Here is a 21,920-nt window from a genome sequence, read left to right as displayed (position 1 = left end):
CAGGGACATGTAACCCTAGCCCCCACCCACCCCAGCCCTGGGCGATATATCCCCCCACCCCCCCCCTCAGCTCCATTACCCTCCCCACCCCCGGGGGTCCTGTACAGTGGGAACCACTGCCAGGTATAGGCCGTCCTTCCCCAGCAGCGCCCACTTACGTTCAGGTAACGGCCCAAGTTGCCCTCCAGCTTGGCGTCGATGATGTAGCAGGACTCCTCGCCATCGTAGAACTGGCGGGTGCTCCTGTAGCCGCTGCCACCCTCGCCCTTGTCCATGTTACTGGTCTTTACAGCGATGCCGTGGGTAGACTTCAGAGCAAAGCCCCGGGTCGACTTGACAGCCACCTGCCTCTTGTTGACGCTGTCTGCAGGGAACACAACGCAGGGGTGGGTCAGGGGGCTGTCCACACCCCCTCCCCATCTCAGTCACCCCCTCCTCATCTGTCACCCCCTCCAGCCCCCTACACCCCCTCCCCATCTCTGTCACCCCCTCCCCATCTCTGTCACCCCCTCCAGCCCCCTCCACCCCCTCCCCATCTCTGTCACCCCCTCCACCCCCTCCCCATCTCTGTCATCCCCTACACCCCCTCCCCATCTGTCACCCCCTCCAGACCCCTACACCCCCTCCCCATCTCTGTCACCCCCTACTCCCCCTCCCCATCTCTGTCACCCCCTACTCCCCCTCCCCATCTCTGTCACCCCCTACTCCCTCTCCCCATCTCTGTCATCCCCTACACCCCCTCCCCATCTGTCACCCCCTCCAGCCCCTACACCCCCTCCGCATCTCTGTCACCCCCTCCAGCCCCCTACACCCCCTCCCCATCTCTGTCACCCCCTCCAGCCCCCTACACCCCTCCCCATCTCTGTCACCCCCCTCCAACCCCTGCACCCCCTCCCTGTCTCTGAGATGTGTAGGAGGGGACAGGGATGGGAGTGTCTCCAGGTCCGGCCCCTGGTTTCCCATCCCTGCCCCCATAGCTGGCCACCCCCCCGAAACCTGACTGCCTCCTCCCCTCACCCCTGTTTTATACGTTTCCAGTTTCCCCCTCGGTCAATGTTTAAATCTGCTCCCCCCCACCCACCAAAATACATCGCCGGACTCTGTTGGAGGCAGTTATTAAGGGAAGTAACAGCAGATCGTTTGGAGAGATCATAATTGATTTAAGGAGAGTCAGCGAGCACAGCTTCGAGAGCGGGAAACCGTGTCTGATTTATTGAAGTCTCGACCAGAGGGTGGATAAAGGGGAGCCAGTCGATGTGGTGTACTGGGACTTTCAGAAGGAATTTGACAGGGTACCTCACAGAAGATCAAGTCTTAAAGGCTCACGGTGTTGGAGGGAGCATCTGGAGAGTTGGCTCCTGGGCAGGAGACACGAGAGGGGTCCTGTTCAGATTGGGGACCCATGACCGATGGGGTCCCATAGGGATCAGTGCTGTGGTTGACTGTAGTGGAACGACATTGGTGGGGGGGGGGAGGCACAGGAATCGACACGCTGGAGATAAACTTGCAAACGACACCAGCAGGCGGGAAGCAGGTTTCGAGAGGGACGCCATCGCTTTAGAGACAGACGGCGCTAGGGGAATGGAAACGTCGGCGACTCCAGCACAATGTGGGAAAACGTCACGTTAGTTTTGGAAGGAAGAACGGGACGTTACGCAGAGAGAGAGAGAGAGAGAGAGACTGCAGAAAGCAAGGACACTAAAGGGACTTTTGGTGGGCGAGGGGGGTGCTGCAGACTTGTACACGGAACACAAAGCTCTCACACGGGGGCAGCAGGGAATCAAGAAGGGGCCTGGAATGCCAGCCCTTATTTCAGTACAGTCTGAGAGTGGGGAAGTCTCTTGTAACCAGACAAGGGGCTGGGGAGTACTGTCAGCAGTCTTCATTCCATTTAATAAAACAGTTCACTGGAGGCAGTTCAGGGAAGGTTCATTGGGATGGCCCCTGGGATGGAGGGATTGTCTGAGGGGCAAAGGTTAAAACAGGCCAGGACTCTACTCCCTGGGGTTGAGAGCAATGAGAGGGTGATCTCATTGAGGATTCTTCAGGGTCAGTGCTGAGGGAGTGTTCCCCCTCGAGGGAGAGTCTCTGACCAGAGGGTAGACTCTCAGAGTAAAGGGGCGCCAATTTCAGACTGAGGGGAGGGGGAACTGCATCTCTCAGGGGAGCGGGAGTGTCTGCAACTCCTTGTTGGGGGCAGAGTCCTCGTGTGTCTGTGTAAGGGGAGACTCTCCATCCGACAGGGAATGGAGGGGGGAATGGAGGGCAGGAAAGTGGACGTGAGGGATGTCAGATGAGCCATGACCCTAACGCATTGTGGAGCGGGCAGGAGGGGCCGAATGGCCGCCTCCTGCTATTTATGATCTCGGTCGGGTGTGGGATTCCACCACCCACTGAGCACTGGGGAAAACCGGTCACCCCATGAAGGCTGCTATGTAAAGGTAGCTTTTGAGTTTTGTGATGGGAGTCGGTGTGGGGGGGGGGGGGGGAAGCGGTGACGTACCTGTGTCCTTCGGGTCGCTCTCATCTTTCTTGTCCGCCTCGTCAGAGCCCGAGGAGATGGTCTGGACGTCATCGCTGTCGTTGGCAGCGACAGTAACTGGGGTCTGTCCCTGCACCGGCTTCCGGCTCCCACTGGTCTGTGTGCCTGTCTCCATCTCAGTGTCAGAGCTGCTCGACAAGGTCATCACCTCCTGCACAGGGGGACAGAGAGAGGGAGGCAGAGAGAGACACACACGCACAGGCAGAGACCGAGAGAGACAGACACAGAGAGCAAGAGAACGAACACAGAGAGAGAAAGAGAGAGAAAGAGAGAGAAAGAGAGAGAAAGAGAGAGAAAGAGAGAGAAAGAGAGAGAAAGAGAGAGAGAGAGAGAGAAAGAGAGAGAAAGAGAGAGAAAGAGAGAGAAAGAGAGAGAGAGAAAGAGAGAGAAAGAGAGAGAAAGAGAGGAGAGAAAGAGAGAGAAAGAGAGAGAAAGAGAGAGAGAGAAAAAGAAAGAGAGAGAAAGAGAGAAAGAGAAAGAGAGAAAAAGAGAGAGAAAAAGAGAAAAGAAAGAGAGAAAAAGAAAGAGAGAGAAAAGAAAGGAGAGAAAGAGAGAAAAAGAGAGAAGAGAGAAGAAGAGAGAAAAAGAGAGAAAAAGAAAAAGAGAGAAAAGAGAGAGAAAAAGAGAGAAAAAAGAGAGAGAGAGAGAGAGAGAGAGACAGAAAGAAACAAAGAAAGAAAGAAAGAAAGAAAGAAAGGAGAGAAAAAGAGGGAGAGAAAAGAAAGAGAGAGAAAAGAAAGAGAAAAAGAAAAAGAGAGAGAGAAAAAGAGAAAGAAAAAAGAGAGAGAGAGAAAGAGAAAGAGAGAGAAAGAAAGAGAGAGAGAGAGAGAGATTGAATGTGAGTGAGAGAGTGATCCCATCAGGCCACGCTGACCCCTCTCCATCAAGCGATCAATCTTATTCCTCTGCACCATGCCCGCGATTGCACACAGGGGTCTGTTCCCTGGGTCACAGGCGGGTCAGCCTTTGCTGCAGCATGTCTGGCTACACACACACACACACACACACTCCCTCACTCCCCTCTGCTTCCCGTCACGTACAAACGGTGTCAAATCCACCTTCCGTGGCCCCCCCACGCCCCCAAACCCTTGCCCCAGCTGTGAGGGAGAGGAACAATCCCACCCCCACCCCCACCCCCTCGATCGAGACCCCCCTCGGCTCCTGGGAGAAGCGGCCTAGACCCTCATTGAGGTGATCTCCTCACTCCAGCCACCACCTGATTTCCCCCCCCCCCCTCAAACCCCAGGACCCTGGCTGACTCCCCTAAACTGTGGGAACGCCGAACAGTTTATACATTGGTCTTCACCTTGATGTTGCTAACTCGGAGCGCGAGGGCGTCGCTGGCCGGGCCTGCCATTCGGAGTCACGTGTAGGCCTGGCCCAGGGAAAGGACGGCCATTTTTGTCCCAGACAAGTACAACTACTTTTAACGGAATTCAAATTCCACCCCGCTGCGACTCAGACCTGGAATGGGACTGGATCCCCGGAGGAGTCTTATAATCACCTCCGAGGAAGCTCCCCGATTGTGTCCGTAACACCTGGAGTAATTGAGCTGGACGTCCCAGGCAGAGGCCAGGGGGAGGGGGAGGAGACGTTGGCAAAATAACCAGCTCTTTAAAAAGGAGACACCGACAGCCTCCCAATCACGCTCGCACAGAAATCTATTTTACAGTCGGACAGAATGGAAACGGACCCTTCGGCCCAACTCTTCCATGCTGACCCAGATATCCCAACCTAATCTACTCCCATTTAGAGTCATAGAGATGTACAGCATGGAAACAGATCCTTCGGTCCAACCCGTCCATGCCGACCAGATATCCTAACCCAATCTAGTCCCACCTGCCAGCACCCGGCCCATATCCCTCCAAACCCTTCCTATTCATATACCCATCCAAATGCCTCTTAAATGCTGTCATTGTACCAGCCTCCACCACTTCCTCTGGCAGCTCATTCCATACACGTACCACCCTCTGTGTGAAAACGTTGCCCCTTAGGTCTCTTTTATATCTTTCCCCTCTCATCCTAAACCTATGCCCCTCTAGTTCTGGACTCCCCCACCCCAGGGAAAAGACTTTGCCTATTTACCCTATCCATGCCCCTCATGATTTTATAAACCTCTATAAGGTCACCCCTCAGCCTCTGATGTTCCAGGGAAAACAGCCCCAGCCTGTTCAGCCTCTCCCTGTATCCTGGGACAGGCTAAGCAAAGACACGCCAGAGAATTCCTAGAGGCCTGGCACTCCAACCACAACGCTACAAACAATCACACAGATCTCGATGCCATCTATCAACCCATCACGAAAATGAACAGGAAATGACATCACCACAAACCCCAGGAACCCCATCCTGGAGAAAGATATAAATAGATAGCAGGAGACAACAGTTTCACTTCACTTGAAGGTCACCACTGATGATGTTACCCAGCCAGGTAATGAAATGCCTGGATATCAAACCGACAGCTCAGTGAGCAAACCTACACCCTGAACCCTCTCCCTGTAGCTCAGACCCTCCAACATCCTTGTAAATCCTTTCTGAACCCTTTCAAGGTTCACAACATCTTTCCGATAGGAAGGAGACCAGAATTGCACACAATATTCCAACAGTGGCCTAACCAATGTCCTGTACAGCCACAACATGACCTCCCAACTCCTGTACTCAATACTCTGACCAATAAAGGAAAGCATACCAAACGCTGCCTTCACTATCCTATCTACCTGCGACTCCACTTTCAAGGAGCTATGAACCTGCACTTCAAGGTCTCTTTGTTCAGCAACACTCCCTAGGACCTTACCATTAAGTGTATAAGTCCTGCTAAGATTTGCTTTCCCAAAATGCAACGCCTTGCATTTATCTGAATTTAAACTCCATCTGCCACTCCTCAGCCCATTGGCCCATCTGGTCCAGATCCTGTTGTAATCTGAGGTAACCCCCTTCGCTGTCCACTACACCTCCAATTTTGGTGTCATCTGTAAACTTACTAACTGTACCTCTTATGCTCACATCCAAATCATTTATGTAAATGACAAAAAGTAGAGGGCCCAGCACCGATCCTTGTGGCACTCCATTGGTCACAGGCCTCCAGTCTGAAAAACAACCCTCCACCACCACCCTCTGTCTTCTACCTTTGAGCCAGTTCTGTATCCAAATGGCTAGTTCTCCCTGTATTCCATGAGATCTAACCTTGCTAACCAGTCTCCCATGGGGAACCTTACTGAAGTCCATATAGATCACATCTACTGCTCTGCCCTCATCAATCCTCTTTGTTACTTCTTCAAAAAACTGAATCAAGTTTGTGAGACATGATTTCCCACACACAAAGCCATGTGGACTATCCCTAATCAGTCCTTGCCTTTCCAAATACATGTACATCCTGTCCCTCAGGATTCCCTCCAACAACTTGCCCACCACTGACATCAGGCTCACTGGTCTATAGTTCCCTGGCTTGTCTTTACCGCCCTTCTTAAACAGTGGCACCGCGTTTGCCAACCTCCAGTCTTCCAGCACCTCACCTGTGACTATTGATGATACAAATATCTCAGCAAGAGGCCCAGCAATCACTTCTCTAGCTTCCCACAGAGTTCTTGGGTACACCTGATCAGGTCCTGGGGATTTATCCACTTTTAACTGTTTCAGGACATCCAGCACTTCCTCCTCTGTAACAGGGACATTTTGCAAGATGTCACCATCTATTTCCCTACAGTCTATACCTTCCATATCCTTTTCCACAGTAAATACTGATGCAAAATACTCATTTAATGTCTCCCCCATTTTCTGCAGCTCAACACAAAGGCCGCCTTGCTGATCTTTGAGGGGCCCTGTTCTCTCCCTAGTTACCCTTTTGTCCTTAATATATTTGTAAAAACTCTTTGGATTCTTCTTAATTCTATTTGCCAAAGCTATCTCATGTCCCTGTTTTTGCCCACCTGATTTGCCAGCCCTTGGCCCATCTCCCTCCAAACCCTTCCTATCCATGTCCCCATCCTGATGCCTTTTCAATGTTGTCATTGTACCAGCCTCCACCACTTCCTCTGGCAGCTCATTCCACACACGCACCACCCTCTGTGTGAAAACGTTGCCCCTCAGGTCCCTTTCCCCTCTCACCCTAAACCTACACCCTCTAGTTTTGGACTCCCCCATCCCAAGGTACGTGTGTGGAATGAGCTGCCAGAGGAAGTGGTGGAGGCTGGTACACTGACAACATTGAAAAGGCATCTGTATGGGGACATGGATAGGAAGGGTTTGGAGGGAGATGGGCCAAGTGCTGGCAAATGGAACTAGATTAGGTTGGGATATCTGGGTCAGCAAGGACTGGTCGGACCGAAGGGTCTGTTTCTGTGCTGTACATCTCTGACTCAAAATACAATGAAGGAATTTATAACTCAGAGAAGAAAGCTTGGAAGTGGAAGCCAGTCTCAGTGATCGAATGTGATAAAAGCCAGGGCAGGAGAGGGGAAGGGAATCTGCCGTCCTTACCCAGGCCTGGGGACCGACTCATGGCTTCAGACCCCACCCCCACACACGCACACCCCTTCCCCCGATGAAGTAGACTCCTAACTGTCCTCCCAAGTGGCCCTCCCAAGGATGAATAGCAGCTTCGCCACCTGGGGCGGGGAACAGGCAAATAAGAAAGTTGTTCACATAGACCTGCAGAGAGTTGGGACGCTCAAGGCAAGGCAATTGTTTGGGCCCCAAACGATGATGGGAGAGCGCGGTCAGCCCCAACTCTGCCTGGCAACGACAGCGGTCAGAAATGCCACTCTCACCAAACGCCAACTGCCCTCAGCGCAGGCGGCTGGATTTAACAGCCGCCAGGCCAGAATGGCTCCACCTCCATATTACTCAGAAGGCAGCATCTCGGATCCGGTGGGCGGTAGGGACGGCAAATAGAACGCTGGCGTTTATTTCCGAAGGGTACAGAGCAGGGTGTCAAAAAAAACAAAATCAGAGAGAAAGTGAGGGACTGCAGATCGGAGTCGAAAAGTCCAGGCGGCCAGGCAGCATCCGAGGAACAGAAGAGTAAACATCTCAGGCAAGAGCTCTTCATCGCTAAACGTAGACTCTCCTGCTCCTCGCCTGCTGGACATTTCTAGCGCCACGTTTTGTGACCGGGGTGTCAGCATCGCAAGGTTTTGCCACGACTGCAGCAAGCCGCGGTTAATGCTCTGCCGTGGGAACGGTGGGCCACGTATCTAAGAAATCTTCAAAGTAAAATGGTCCCAGAGCAGTGATAGCTGAGTCGGATATATTAGGGACATCAAAGTGACTCCTGGATAGGAACATGGAACATGTTACAATGAAGGGACAGAGGTTAGTCTGATCTTTAGAGCAGGATAAAGGACTGGCCGAACATCCAGGGCTGCTCTGTGTTCTAAAAGATAGACACGGTCCAGGGAAAGTTCACTCTGCTGATCCCAGAGGGACTCCCTGACGAAGGAGAGGTTGAGGCCTGGAGTTTGGGAGAATGATCGATGATCTTATTGAAGATTCTCCAGAGGGGGGAGATGTGGGGACGGTGCTCCCCCTTGTGTGTGGGGGAGGGTCCAGGAGATGATGAGGGAGCATCATCTCAGAGTAAGGGGGTTCCCCCCAATCGAAGACAGGGATGACGGGGGGAAACCCATCTCTCCGAGGGGAGAAAATCTGCAGAATTCTCTGCCCGCAGGGGGGCCGGGTCTTTGAGGGTATTGAAGGCGGAGATGGAGAAGGAAGGGAATCGAGGGAAGAGGCAGGAACACGGGAGAGGAGGACGAGAGCTCACCGAATGGCGGGCGGGACAGACTCGATGGGCCGATTGGCTCCACAGTGTGGGGGGAGAAGGGGAAAGGTTGGCACGCCAGGGCAAGGGGCTGGGAAATCGCCAGCTCTCGACAAAGACAGCGATCAGGCACCCACGCCAGCGCCCAACACCTTCCCAACCCTCACCATGGTCTGCGTTACCGTCGGGCACTTTCACCCACCCCACACTTACATCTTTGGCCACAGGGGCGGGGGCAGAGTTGCGGCGCGCCTGATGCAGGGTGGTCTTGCTGATGGGACGGCGGATCCCCTCGCTCCTGGCCGGCCGCGGGTTGTAGCCAAAGTTGCGGCACGTGTTGTCGAACGGCCTGAAGGAGACAAGAGGCAAAAACAATAAAAAAAAACACGAAGTGTGGGGAAGGGGAGGGCTTTCAGCGGGAACTCGGAGCGGTGGGAATCGCGCGGATCAAAGCTGGGTACGGCCCCGTCCCCTCTCACGGGACGCAGAGAGGTGGCGGAGCTCAAAACTGTTCGGGGGGGGGGGGGGAGGGGGTGTGAGGGGAAGGAGCAGGGAGGAGTGGGAGGTGGGACCAGGGGGTGAAGTGTGTGGTGGTGGAGCAGGGAGAGAGAGGGGGGAGCGGAGAAACGTAGGAGCAGGGAGGGGGGGGGGGGAAATTGGGAAAGAGGGCAATGGAAGGGGGAGAAGGGTGTGGCGGTAGGGAGCGATGGGAGCAGGGTGCAGTTGGGGGTGGGGATGGGGACGGTGGGAGTGGGCGATGGGGTTGGGACGATGGTGGGAGCCATGGGGAGGGGGGGAAGGAGGGGGGGGAAGGAGGGGGGGGGGGGAAGGAAAATGGCTGAGGAACTGAGTCCGGTACTTACGAGGATATTTTCAGATGTGGCGGCGCTTCGGGATTCTGTAAACGACAAACCGTGAGAACAAAATCAGGATAGGTCTCCATCGCTAATAACGGAGACCGAGCGCTGCCGACAGACAGGAGAGTCCCGCCATCTCCCCGGACGGAGCTCCGAGGGAGAGCTGCTCGCTGCGACCTCTCAGTGAGCGGTGACTGAGAATACCCACCTGGGCATCACGCACCCAGACCCTGCAGCGGGTAACTGCACCCTCCACCCGGGACAACGGGGAGGGGGTTAAACTGCCATGTTTCACAGGAGAGAGGGGACCCTCCACCCAGGACAACCTGGGGGGGGGGGGGGGGGAAGAAAGAGGGGAGGGTGGGGTTAAACTGCTGGGGTTTCACCAAAGAGACAACCACCCAACCCAGGACTACAGCAAGGGGAAGATTAGGACACAGGTTCCAGACTTTGGGGCCCAATGGGATCCCAGGGACAGAGATAGGGAGGGGGTGTAGGGGGCTGAGGGGGTGACAGAGATAGGGAGGGGGTGTAGGGGGCTGAGGGGGTGACAGAGATAGGGAGGGGGTGTAGGGGCTGGAGGGGGTGACAGAGATAGGGGGGGGGGAAAAGAGATAGGGAGGGGCTATTGGGGTTGGAGGGGGTGACAGAGATAGGGAGGGGCTGGAGGGGCAACAGAGATAGGGAGGGGGTGACAGAGATAGGGAGGGGGTGTAGGGGCTGGAGGGGGTGACAGAGATAGGGAGGGGGGTTCAACTACGGAGGGACTGGGAGCCAATGTCCTGAACATCACGTGAGGAGGAGATGGCCCGTTTACCGGGTCCTTTCAGGGAGAGGCAGAAAGTGGGAACACAACAGCGTTCCCCCCCCCACACACACACACACACAGAGCTGGCTCCCATGGGCAGAGAGGAGGGGGCGCCTGGAGGTGGTGGGCGGGGGGGGGAAAACCAGGTCAGGGGATCTGCGGTTGGGAACCAAAGGTACGCCCCAGGAGCAGGACCCCTCCCTCCCCGCGCTGTGGTCCGGGCAGGGTGGTCCGGCCCTCACCTTGATGGCGACCACCTCGGCCGACTCCATCTTGGGATCTTTCTTCTCCGCCTCCTGCTTGCCCAGCGGCTTGGCGTCCACCTCGATGGGTTTGGTCTTCTCGTCCTCCTCCTCCTCCTCCGGCCCTCCTCCCTCCTCCTCCTCCTCCTCCTTGGGCGGCCCGCCCTCCTCTTTGGGCCCCTCGGCCTTGAGGGGCTTGGCATCGCCCGCCGATGCGTCTGCTGGCCTGAAGGGGGAGTGGCTGGAGGAGTCCATGGGGGAGTCCGCCACCCGCAGGGCGCTGAGCCAAGAGGCCACTTTGTGCTTGGCCGTCTCCTCGGTGACGGGCAGCTTGCAGGGGGCGGCCGGGCCTGGGTTGGGGGGCACAGCCCCGGGGGCGAGAGGGGGGTCCTCCTGGCGGGGCAGCCCGGCCTCCGAGCCGTTCTCCTTCTGCTCGCGGCTCTTGGTGCGGGTGACGTAGCTGCGCCACACCGAGCTGGGCACGTAGGCGTCATCGTTGCCGCCAAAGTTCTGGTCGGAGCTGTCCGAACTGGAATCTTCCGCCTCAGTGCCGCTATTGTCATGCTCGTCCTTCAGGTCGACGCCACTGCTGTCCGACGAGCACTTGGCATCGCTCTCGTAGCCCTCCTTGTACTTCTCCACGCTCTCGATGTGGTCTAGGTTGGCGAAGTACTCATCGCCCATCTCCAAGCCCTCCTTGTCTGCAAAGTCGTCGGTCAGGATTTTACCTGGGGGGGGGGGGGGGGGGGGGGGAGGGCGAAGACGCCAAAAGGGACAACGGGTCAGGGGCGCCACAGGCCGACTGGGACAAACGCTCGGGAGTCACACGGGCACGGAAACGGACCCTCCCCATCGCAGGCGAAACGCTCCCGAGTGGCAGGGGGCGGTTTGAACGCCAACCGGTACAAGCACAATCCCACGGATCAAACCCGGAATTGGAAGCTCACCTCGGGCGTTAACGGAGGTGAAAACACACCCCATCAGGGTCACCACCCATTCTCGGTCGTCGGCTGAGAGAACATCCCCATTGGGGGTCACTGGGTCATCATTGTGGTCAACCACCCCTGCCATTGGGGGGTCACTGGGTCATCAACCCCTCTCCAACGGGCTCACTGATTGGTTCTACCCTGTTCTGGGCCTATAAACACCTCCAAAGCCTCCCGACCCAATTCCCCTCCCAAACCACACAGTAACTGGGTCGACTTTTCAACTGCCCTCTGAACTCGCAAGGGCACTGGGTTTGACGGACACTTAGGTACAGGGGTAAGAAATACCAACCTCGACCAAGCAATGCCCTCACGCCATGAGGGAGTTGGGATGAAGTCCTACTGGGTGGTGCAACAATTTTTTTTTTCAAAAACAAGGATACTGTCAGTGCTCTCGCAATTATCCTGCCCAGTGCTACCCACCCTCAGGAGACTGGCAGCAGCAAGGGTTAACACTAGAGAACTCTGGGTAAGGACTGCACCAATGAGTGCCAGGGCCCAGGGATCCCTACAGGGTGGAAACTGGTCCTTTGGCCCAATGAGTCCACACTGATCCTCCAATGAGTAACCCAGGCAGAACCATTCTCTCCCCTATTACCCTCCATTTCCCCCTGACTAATCCACCCTAACCTGCACATCCCTGGGCACTATGGGACAATTTAGCATGGCCAATCCACCCTAACCTGCACATCCCTGGGCACTATGGGACAATTTAGCATGGCCAATCCACCCTAACCTGCACATCCCTGGGCACTATGGGACAATTTAGCATGGCCAATCCACCCTAACCTGCACACTGTGGGAGGAAACCACAGCACCTGGAGGAAACCCACGCAGACACGGGGAGAATGTGTAAACCCCACACAGACAAGACAGTCGCTGAGGTTGGGATCGAACCCGGGGTCCCCTGGTGCCCTAAGGCAGCGGCACTAACCACTGAGCCACCGTGCCGTGCCCACCATCGTGCCAGCTGTAAAACTCTAGCTGCCCTCTCAGGTCGATGTGTTTGAAGATCCCATGCCGCGATGTGACCACTGGAGGCGAACATGGGAACCGTGTTTAAACCACGGAGCTGGGAACAGAAGGCTGCCAATTTGTGAAGCGGCGGTCACATTTCTGCTGTGCCACAGCCAGCGAGTTTCTTGCCACGCTCCCCCCTCAACACTCCCCATCCCCCACCGCCCCGCAAAACACCCAACAACAGCAGGAGTTTATTTTAACCTTCTGTTCCGATCTCAGACACAAAAGCTTCCATTAACAGAGCATCACAAGACATAGGACTGCCACAAACAGCACAACACGGGGAAGCACAGGCATTCCCGCAGGGATTCGGAGCGGAACATTACAATCCTATAAACAGCCAGCTGGAAGCTCCACTCCCCCACCTCCACCCTGCCCGCAGTGAAAGCGAGGAGGGGGGGATACAGAGGAACCTCGATTATCCAAACGAGATAGACGGTCAGGATCTCGCTCGGATAATTGATCCTGTGGATAACTGATTCAATGCCCCTCCTGCGGAGCTGGGAGGTTTCTGAAGTTTCCTTTGCCCTGTCTCCCTCCCTCCCTCTCCCTCACCATGCAATAGCCCCTCTGCCCTGAGCTCCCCTCCCTTTGCGTCCCAGAGAAAGAGAGAGAGAGACATACACAGAGCCCGAGAGTGAGACACACACACACACAGAGTGTGTGTGTCTCTCTCTCTGTCTGCGTCTGTCTCTCACACAGAGACAGACAGACACACACAGACAGAGCCCGACACACATACATACAGAGACACACACACAGAGTGTGTGTCTCTCTCTCCCTGTGTGTCTGTGTGAGAGAGACAGACACACAGAGAGAGAGAGAGAGAGAGAGAGAGAGAGAGAGAGAGAGAGAGAGAGAGAGAGAGAGAGAGAGAGAGAGAGAGAGACATACAGACAAACACAGAGAGAGAGAGACACACAGACAGACAGAGTGAGAGAGACAGACTGACACAGACAGACAGACAGTGTGAGAGAGACAGGTCAGTCATTTGGAAACAGTACCTGAGCTGCCATTGCTGTCCAGGACTGATCTCGGCAGCATTTCAGTGAGCAGATTTCACCTTTAATCAATTTAAACTGAAAGAGGCAGTGATCAGTGTTTGAAACACCTCTCTGATGTAATGTTTCTATCAGGACTTTGAGATCTCCTTCAGATAATCCGAAATTTGGATAAATGATATTCGGATAATCGAGGTTCCTCTGTACTGGGTCCTTTTCCACCACCTGACCTGCCCTCCCAGCCAATGCAATTCAAGCATGGTTTAGCTGGGGAGCCTTCAGCTTGGTGGGGTCATCGCGAGACTATTAACCCAGAAATCTGGCTAAAGTTCAGGGCAACTGGGTTCAAATCCCGCCACGGCAGACAGTGGGAATTCAAGTTTAACAAAAACAAAACAATCTGGAATTAAAGTTTATCAGTCAGAGTATTGAGTACAGGAGTTGGGAGGTCACGTTGCGGCTGTACAGGACATTGGTTAGGCCTCTGTTGGAATATTGTGTGCAATTCTGGTCTCCCTGCTGTCAGAACGTTGTTGTGAAACTTGAAAGGGTTCAGAAAAGATGTACAAAGATGTTGGAGGGTTTGAGCTACAGGGAGAGGCTGGGGCTGTTTTCCCTGGAGCGTCGGAGGCTGAGGGGGTGACCTTATAGAGGTTTATAAAACCATGAGGGGCATGGATAGGGTAAAATGCTTTTCCCTGGGGTGGGGGAGTCCAGAACTAGAGGGGCATAGATTTAGGGTGAGAGGGGAAAGATATAAAAGAGACCTAAGGGGCAACTTTTTCCACACAGAGGGTGGTATGAGTATGGAATGAGCTGCCAGAGGAAGTGGTGGGGGCTGGTACAATGACAGCATTTAAAAGGGGCCATGAATAGGAAGGGTTTGGAGGGATACGGGCCAAGTGCTGGCAGGTGGGACTAGATCGGGTTGGAATATCCGGGTCAGCACGGACAGGTTGGACCGAAGGGTCTGTTTCCGTGCTGTACGGCTCTATGACTTTCTGACTCCAAGTGTCTGATTGTCAATTGATGGAAAAACCCATCCAGTTCATTAAATGTCCTTCAGGGAAGGAGACTGCCAACCCTACCTGGCCTGGCCTACACCTAATCCCAGACCCACAGCAACGGGGTTGCCTTGTGACAGGCAATTAGGGATGGACAATAAATGCCTGCGATGCCAACATTAAGGAGCATAGTTTTTTTAAAATCTGTTGCCAGGTGGGAGATGTGGCAAGGGGTATTTGGCGCCCAATGGACTTGTAACTTTGATAACGATCGGATTGTGTGTGTTTACCATCGCCGCTGAGAGACAAACGTTGGCCCTTATTCCAATCGCAGTCCCGAGATCATTCCAGTCCACCCGAGGTCAGGAGAGCAGTGTCACCGTTTAGTCGTGTGTCAGACCGCACGGCGCTCCCTCAGCGCTGAAGTGGGGGGGGCGCGGGGGGGGTAAAAAGACCGCGGCAGGCTGACCCCAGCAGCTGGTTACCTGCGTAAATACAGACGAACGAGCCCTTGGCGATATCGTCCAGGCAGCGGATGCCCCAGCCCTTGTTCTGGGTTTTGAAGAGTTGAAGCCTGACCTGTAGGCCGTGCTGCACCAGCCGGTTGGTGCACATGCCCTCGTTGCACTTACACTGCTTGTTACACTCATAGATCCTGCGGGGGGGGCAACAGGGAGGGGGTGTGGGGAAAGGAGGGAGAGCGAGGGGGGTGTGTGTGTGGGGGAAGGAGGGAGAGTGACAGGGGGGGGTGTGTGGGGAAAGGAGGGAGAGTGAGGGGGGGGGTGTGGGGGAAGGAGGGAGAGCGAGGGGGGAAGGAGGGAGAGTGACGGGGTGTGTGTGGGGAAAGGAGGGAGAGCGACGGGGGGGGGTGTGTGTGTGGGGGAAGGAAGGAGAGCGAGGGGGGAAGGAGGGAGAGCGACGGGGGGGTGTGTGTGTGGGAAGGAGGGAGAGCGAGGGGGAAGGAGGGAGAGCGAGGGGGGAGGGTGTGGGGAAGGAGGGAGAGCGAGGGGGGAGGGTGTGGGGGAAGGAGGGAGAGCGAGGGGGGAGGGTGTGGGGGAAGGAGGGAGAGGAAGGGGGGTGTGTGGGGGAAGGAGGGAGAGCGAGGGGGGGGGTGTGTGTGTGGGGGAAGGAGGGAGGAGGGAGAACGAGGTGGGTGGGAGGTAAAAAGGAGGGGGAGCGAGAGACATGGATTAATCCAGACTTCAGTCACAACTTTGTGTGTAGCTCTGAACTAAAATGACACAAAATCGCAAACTGAACCGATTGGACCAGCTCACGATGAGCTGTTGTCCAAACTACGGGAAGGCCAGGCAGACCTAGCGCCTCTCAGCAGCGATCAAATCAAACCCTCGCGGAGATTCACTCATTTCCATGGGATCTCCTCTCTACTAAATTCCCTGAACATCCGCCACACTCTCAGGGAGGCCGTGGTGGGGAAACTGTCCACCCAGCGAACTGCCTCACACGTCTATCAGCTCCCCGTAAGGTCTCTTCACTCTTGCGTTCGAACGCGACAGACAGAAGGCCACCGACCTCCATTGGGAGATGCGGCCTGCACAGGCTGGGGCCCTCCCTCATTCCCTGAGGGGAGTGGGGGGGGTCAAACTCCCCATTCTTGTGGGTCCTGCAGAGAGGTCAGCCCACATCGGGTAAAGACGGCAGATTTCCTGCCCCCACCCCCCCACCGATGGTGGGCTTGAACTACAATTCTGCCACTAGGTTTTTGTTTTGGCGTGGGAAGAGTCCATAAACCAGCAGCCCAGAACCCAGGCAAATACCTCGGAGTTGAAATCCCCACCGGGCAGATGGGGGAAACTCCAGCTCAGGTGGATTGAGAAGCCAGCCCGGCGGTGACCGGTAACTCTCTGTTAATCGTCGTACAAATCCCGCTGGTTCACTCAGGCCCTGTACGGACGGAAATCTCCCTTCCTCACTTGACCCCAGCCTGCACGCCACTCCAGACCCACCACAAAATGGCCAACTGGAGTCAGAGAGAGAGAGACATACAACACGGAAACCGACCTTTCGGCCCAACTCGTCCATGCCGACCCAGATATCCGAACCCAATCTCGTCCCATTTGCCAGCACTTGGTCCATATCCCTCTAAACCCTTTCTGTTTGTGTCCCCACCCACCATTTAAATGCTGTCATTCTCCCAGCCTCCACCACTTCCTCTGGCAGCTCATTCCATACACGTATCACCCTCTGCATGAAAAAGTTGCCCCTCAGAACTCTCAATCTCTGCCCTCTCACTGTTTACCTGTAGTTTTGGACTCCCCTACCCTGGGAGAAAAAAAAAACCCTTCAGCACACAACGTTCCAGGGAAAATAGCCCCATCACCTGTCCAGATGCTGCCAGACTCACCAACAAGTTTGGTTTTAAATTTCTGATTTTCAGCAATTCTTTTGTATGTTTCTTTCTGTGCAGGGCACAGCGGGAGGCAGAATGGGCTGGGGGCTGTTTCCCCTGGAGAGTCGGAGGCTGAGGGGGTAACCTTAGAGGTTTATAAAATCATGGGGGGGGGGGGGATTTGCCCCCGGAGTAGGGGAGTCCAAACTAGAAAAAGGTATAGGTTTAAAGCTGGGGGGAGGGGGATAGATTGAGAAGGACCCCTGAGGGGTCACTTTTTCATGCCAGGTGGAGGTTGGTAACATTACAAAACATTTAAAAGGGGCATCTGGATGGGTACATGAATGGGAAGGGTTCGTGGTAAATGCTGACATATGGGACGAGATTAATTGAGGATATCTGGTTGATACGGGAAACAGGGGTCTGTTTCTATGCCCCACGACTGACAGAGTCAGTTCTGATACAGGTTTCCCTCGTTATCTGAAACCTTTCGTAAGCAGAAACGGCGTAAAGCGAAGATGAGCTCGTTTAGAACGGGAAAAATTTCACCTTTCCTTGTCGAAGCGAAAAATCCTCTTCCAATTTTGCTTGGTTAACAAAAGCAGGTACTAACGTAGATCTTTCATTAAAAGCGAACTTTCAGGGAAGTGGGGGATACCTGTACAACGCGATCATTCCGTATAACGTTATAAGAACTTCGCGCAATAGCCCGCGCCGTTTAAAACTAATGGAGGCAGAGTTGTGCCCTGGCCAATCCAGGGAAGGGAAGTTGGTGTTTGAAGAATTCAGGCCGCTGTTTGTCAATCACGTTAAAGCGAGGGAACGCACGCGAGGGCGGAATCGACTGCGCACGGATCCGTAGGCACTGACAGAGACCGCCTGCCTCACGCTGCTCCAAGTGCCGACGCCGTCTCAATCTCCCGGCCGAAAACGACACCTTGCCTGGTTCTGGGCCGGGGTGATGTCGCGCTCTCCCCTTGCGGTAGAGACCGGGAGGAGGTGCCCGCCCCCCGCTCCCCCCCCACCCCACCCCACCCCACCCCCTGCCACTTACCCCGTGGGCAGACACTCGTCCAGTCGCTTGCTCTGATAGCCGGCGTTGTGGTTGATCTGACCGCCTGGGTTACAGGCCGTCGCTTGGGTGGTCAGCTGAAGACAAGCGCACTTGGACCTGCGAGCGGGAGGGCGGAAGAAACGCACAAAATGTGAACCAGTTTGCCGAACGGAGCAACGGGGGGGGGGGAACAAAGCAGAGAAAGAAAGACGTTTCACGTTTGGAAGTGGCCAAGCGTCAAGTGGTTAATATGGTGGGGAAAAACCATGCTGCAGATTTGTGGAGTTAAATCAAATGGGGCACTTGCGAACAGCGACTGGGGTTCAGGGAGGTGCCCAGACAGAGGAAAGCCTCCCAGGAACGAGCTGCCCAGCTAATCGCTACTGTGCCTGACATCGGAAACCCTCAGGCAGGGGGTCGGGGGGTGAAACCCGCCTGGTGCTTTCAGGGGAAAAAAAAAACTCACAAAAAAAAAATACCTCGAGGTGGTTTGTCCCGAGCAAGCAGTACGCCCGCAAGATTTCAGACACGGTCGTCCGTGATTAGTGGCTGTTCGGCCCCAGAATCAATCAGACGCTGAAGCCAGTTACCAGGTGACTCTGGACGCTCAGCTCTCTCTCTCGCTGCTGTCAGTCACAGCAAGGGCGAGCGGCCATCTTGGGAGCCACGACAGGAATGCTCCCCCTCCCACAAGAACCTGTCATACAATGTTACCCTGCAGGCCAAAGGAATGGACACGCGCGCAGGAGCATGCTGCGCAGAGGGGTTGAACTGGGCGAGAGGAGGCAGCGGTATGATTTACCACCAGACGGGATATACACGGCATTAAAGCAGGCCGTTCAGTCCAACACGTCTGTGACGGGGTTAATGCTCCAATCGCCCGTTCATTGCTCTCCCCACCCCGTACCATTCTGCTGAAATGGTTGCCTAAGTTCACCCCACAATGCACTGCTGCTAATCAGCTCCCTCCACCTCTTCCCCCTGGGAGCGAGTTCCTCATCACCCCACCCCCGCACCCCCACCATTCCCTGCGGGAGCGAGTTGCCCATTCTTCCCCCCCAGTCCTCATGGTAACGGCTTATCCCATTCTTCCCCCAAGTCCCTGCGGGAAGGAGTTACCCCGTTCTGCCCCCCAGTCTCTGCGGGAGCGAGCCCCCTATTAACACCCTGTTCTTTACTGATCTTTGCGGAAGGAGAGGGGGGAGGGAAGAACACGAGGACGAGGAGACTTCCTAACTCCCCTTCCCCACGACTGGGGAGTTTCTAGAATTACAAGTGCGCATTCACATCAGCCACAGTGCAGATGATAAACTCTGGGACAGTTTGCAAAACCCCAGCGTTCTCCCTGTGGCATCCCATAGCAATGCCCCACAGAAGCACCACCATCCATGTGCTTCGGTTACACACAGGCGTCCATTCCAGCCAACCCAATTCGCCGACTCTCAGTCCCTCCGATCAGCTCTCCCTTTGTCCCCAGCTCACTATTATCCACCCCTTCGTCTCTCTCCCTTGGCGTACTTCCTCCACCATCCCCCTTCCGTCTCCAGCTGACCTACCGCCTTTCCCTCACTAGCATCCGTTCGGAAGGAAGGGTGACAGGACCCAACTGATGAACACGCGGACAGAAATGGCCAGAAAAGCTCAGCAGGACTGGCAGCAGACGTGGAGAGAAACCAGAGCTCATGTTCCAGGTCGAGTGACCCTTCCTCAGAACGGAGGCGTTGAGTCCATTGAATCCTACATCAGTGTGAAAACAGGCCATTGGAACCACAAAGACCCACCCGACCCACGCCACCTTATCTCAATAACCCCACATCTTTCAAGGCCAGTCCATCCTAATCTGCAACAATGGGGGTTGGACCCCTATCTCCCCTCTGGGAATGAGGGAGGGCCCCAGACTGTGCAGGCCGCACATCCCTGGGCACTATGGGACAATTTAGCATGGCCAATCCACCCTAACCTACACATCCCTGGGCATTGTGGGACAATTTAGCATGGCCAATCCACCCTAACCTGCACATCCCTGGGCACTGTGGGACAATTTAGCATGGCCAATCCACCCTAACCTGCACATCCCTAGGGCACTATGGGACAATTTAGCATGGCCAATCCACCCTAACCTGCACATCCCTGGGCACTGTGGGACAATTTAGCATGGCCAATCCACCCTAACCTGCACATCCCTAGGGCACTACGGGACAATTTAGCATGGCCAATCCACCCTAACCTGCACATCCCAGTTACCTGTCCTTGCAGCCGTCGGTGCAGACGCAGCCCACCAGGAAGTCGGCGTGGGTGTTGATGAAGACCCCCTCGCCGGGGATGCGCTCCTTGCTGTAGGCCACCTGGGGCGGGGGGGTGGTGTCGATCTCGTTGACGCAGGAGAGGGGCACGTCCTCCGCGCCGCGAGTGATGTCCCGGATGTAGTAGAAGGGCTTCTGGGGCTGGAACTTGCGGTCGACCAGCACGTAGGGGTCGAAGCAGAACATCTCCAGGTAGAGGAAGTCGGCCCGGGTGGCAGACAGGTACTGCTCCACCTCCTCCATGTTGCGCAGCGAGAGCCCGCACGGCCCCTTGTACACCACGTGGAAGGACATCTTGCGGTTGATCTTGCGGCGCGCCGTCATCCGCCGGAAGTCGTACAGCAGGGGCACCAGCATGGGGTTGCGGCCCCGGTACTGCCCGCGGCTCACGGGCAGCGGGCGGGCCAGGCAGGCCGGCTGGCAGACGTGCGCCACGTAGAAGAGCTTCTCGGTGGGCGCTTTGTACGGCACCTCCACTGGCATGGGCTCGTCCAAGAGCTCGTAAGGCAGCGGGGCAGGGGGCGCCCCAGCGGCAGGCTCCGGGGCACCGCTGGGCAGTGCCCCGACCCTGGAACGGGAGGGAGGGGGGGAAAGCACAGGGTGAGGGCGGAGATCAGGGCTGGCAGAGCGCCCCGCTCACGGCAGCCCAGGTACGGGACAATGACAGCGGAGTAAGAGGTAACGGTGGAACCGTAACCAAAACACAGAGAGAGGGCGCGTCTCACCGGCCCCTTCGGGAGGGGGAGAGAGAGAGAGAGACGGACGGATGGAGAGTTCGGGAAGTGGGAACGACGGCCGAGCCACAACCGTTAGCTCCCCAGGAGGCCGAAGGCACGGCAATGGCAATCAGGGCAAACCCAACATGGCTACTCATCGAGGGGTGCAGTGATAGGGAGGGGCCAGAGGAGGTGACACAGAGATAAGGAGGGGGGCGGAGGGTGACTGGGAGAGGGAGGGGGCGTAGTGGGTGACCCAGGGAGGGGGAGGGGGCATAGTGGGTGACCCAGCGAGGGGGAGGGGGCGTAGTGGGTGACCCAGCGAGGGGGAGGGGGGCCAGAGAGATAAGGAGGGGGCTGAGGGTGACCAGGAGAGGGAGGGGCTGTAGAGGGTGACCCAGAGAGAGGGAAAGGGCATTAGGGGGTGACCAAGAGAGGGAGGGGGTGTAGGGGCAGACCCAGTTTTTGATTCTAACCCCCCCTTCCCGGTCCTCTGGCTTAGGGTCACAGCTCCCACACGTGCGGGCGCTGCCACGACCAGTGTCGGGATGGGCAAGGCGCACGGTGAATGCAGGTTTACCCCGTGAAGCTATCCTGGACGGACTGAGCGCCCACCCCGCGCCGCTCGGAGGCTTTACCAAAGGTCACCCACCTGTACTGCTGGGGCCCCGGGGCTGGCTTGCCTGCGGGTGGGGCCTCACCCGCTGCCGGGACGTCTGAGGCAGAGGGGGCGGACTCGGTCGCTCGGGTGGGCAGGGGCGAGGGCCGAAACGCGGTGCTCTTCTTCGCCACCTGCTTCCGGGAGAGCGCCAAGCTCCCTGCACTACAGCACGGGGGAGGGGAGAGGGGGGGGGAGGGAGAGACAGAGAAAAACAAGTGAGTGCTGCAAGGCCGGAGGACCCCATCGCTCCCTGTGATCGCGTTTGACCATAGATTACACTCCCTGAAGCGGTTAAGAATATAGTAAAATGGCGGACAACTCTGCAGCTGCCTATTGGCGGGTAACTTGCTGAGCTGCCTACTTGGACGGTTCCTCTCCCGCCCCCCACCCCAGCCCAGATCGGAGTCCGTACGGCAGCCGAGTCAACCGGTGAAATTCAAACCATGCTGGGGGGATCAGAGCTGAAAATGTGTTGCTGGAAAAGCGCAGCAGGTCCGGCCGCATCCGAGGAGCAGGAGATTCGACGTTTCGGGCATAAGGCCATTTCTGAAGCAGGGCTTATGCCCGAAACGTCGAAGCTCCTGTTCCTTGGATGCGGCCGGACCTGCTGCGCTTTTCCAG

At 56.1% G+C, this 21,920-nt stretch overlaps 1 protein-coding gene across 6 annotated transcripts in view; it reads right to left on the bottom strand.

Annotated features, from left to right (window-relative positions):
• Window positions 1–21,920, bottom strand: part of setdb1b (SET domain bifurcated histone lysine methyltransferase 1b) — a 52,340-nt gene that overhangs the window by 2,199 nt on the left and 28,221 nt on the right. For all 6 annotated transcript variants that reach the window (XM_060820844.1, XM_060820841.1, XM_060820842.1 and 3 more), the window contains exons 12-20: window positions 21,291–21,461; window positions 19,864–20,490; window positions 17,620–17,736; window positions 14,701–14,870; window positions 10,205–10,932; window positions 9,161–9,195; window positions 8,511–8,646; window positions 2,504–2,693; window positions 159–364 (exon numbers count right to left, since the gene is read on the bottom strand). In XM_060820844.1, the coding sequence (XP_060676827.1) occupies window positions 159–364; window positions 2,504–2,693; window positions 8,511–8,646; window positions 9,161–9,195; window positions 10,205–10,932; window positions 14,701–14,870; window positions 17,620–17,736; window positions 19,864–20,490; window positions 21,291–21,461 (2,380 nt within the window). The remainder of the gene's footprint in view (window positions 1–158; window positions 365–2,503; window positions 2,694–8,510; window positions 8,647–9,160; window positions 9,196–10,204; window positions 10,933–14,700; window positions 14,871–17,619; window positions 17,737–19,863; window positions 20,491–21,290; window positions 21,462–21,920) is intronic.

The sequence above is a fragment of the Hemiscyllium ocellatum genome, chromosome 50, assembly GCF_020745735.1.
Source record: "Hemiscyllium ocellatum isolate sHemOce1 chromosome 50, sHemOce1.pat.X.cur, whole genome shotgun sequence".
In the NCBI taxonomy this organism is placed as follows: Eukaryota; Metazoa; Chordata; class Chondrichthyes; order Orectolobiformes; family Hemiscylliidae; genus Hemiscyllium; species Hemiscyllium ocellatum.
Note: the sequence above shows the minus strand (reverse complement) of the source record. Positions and strands in the feature narration are given on the sequence as shown.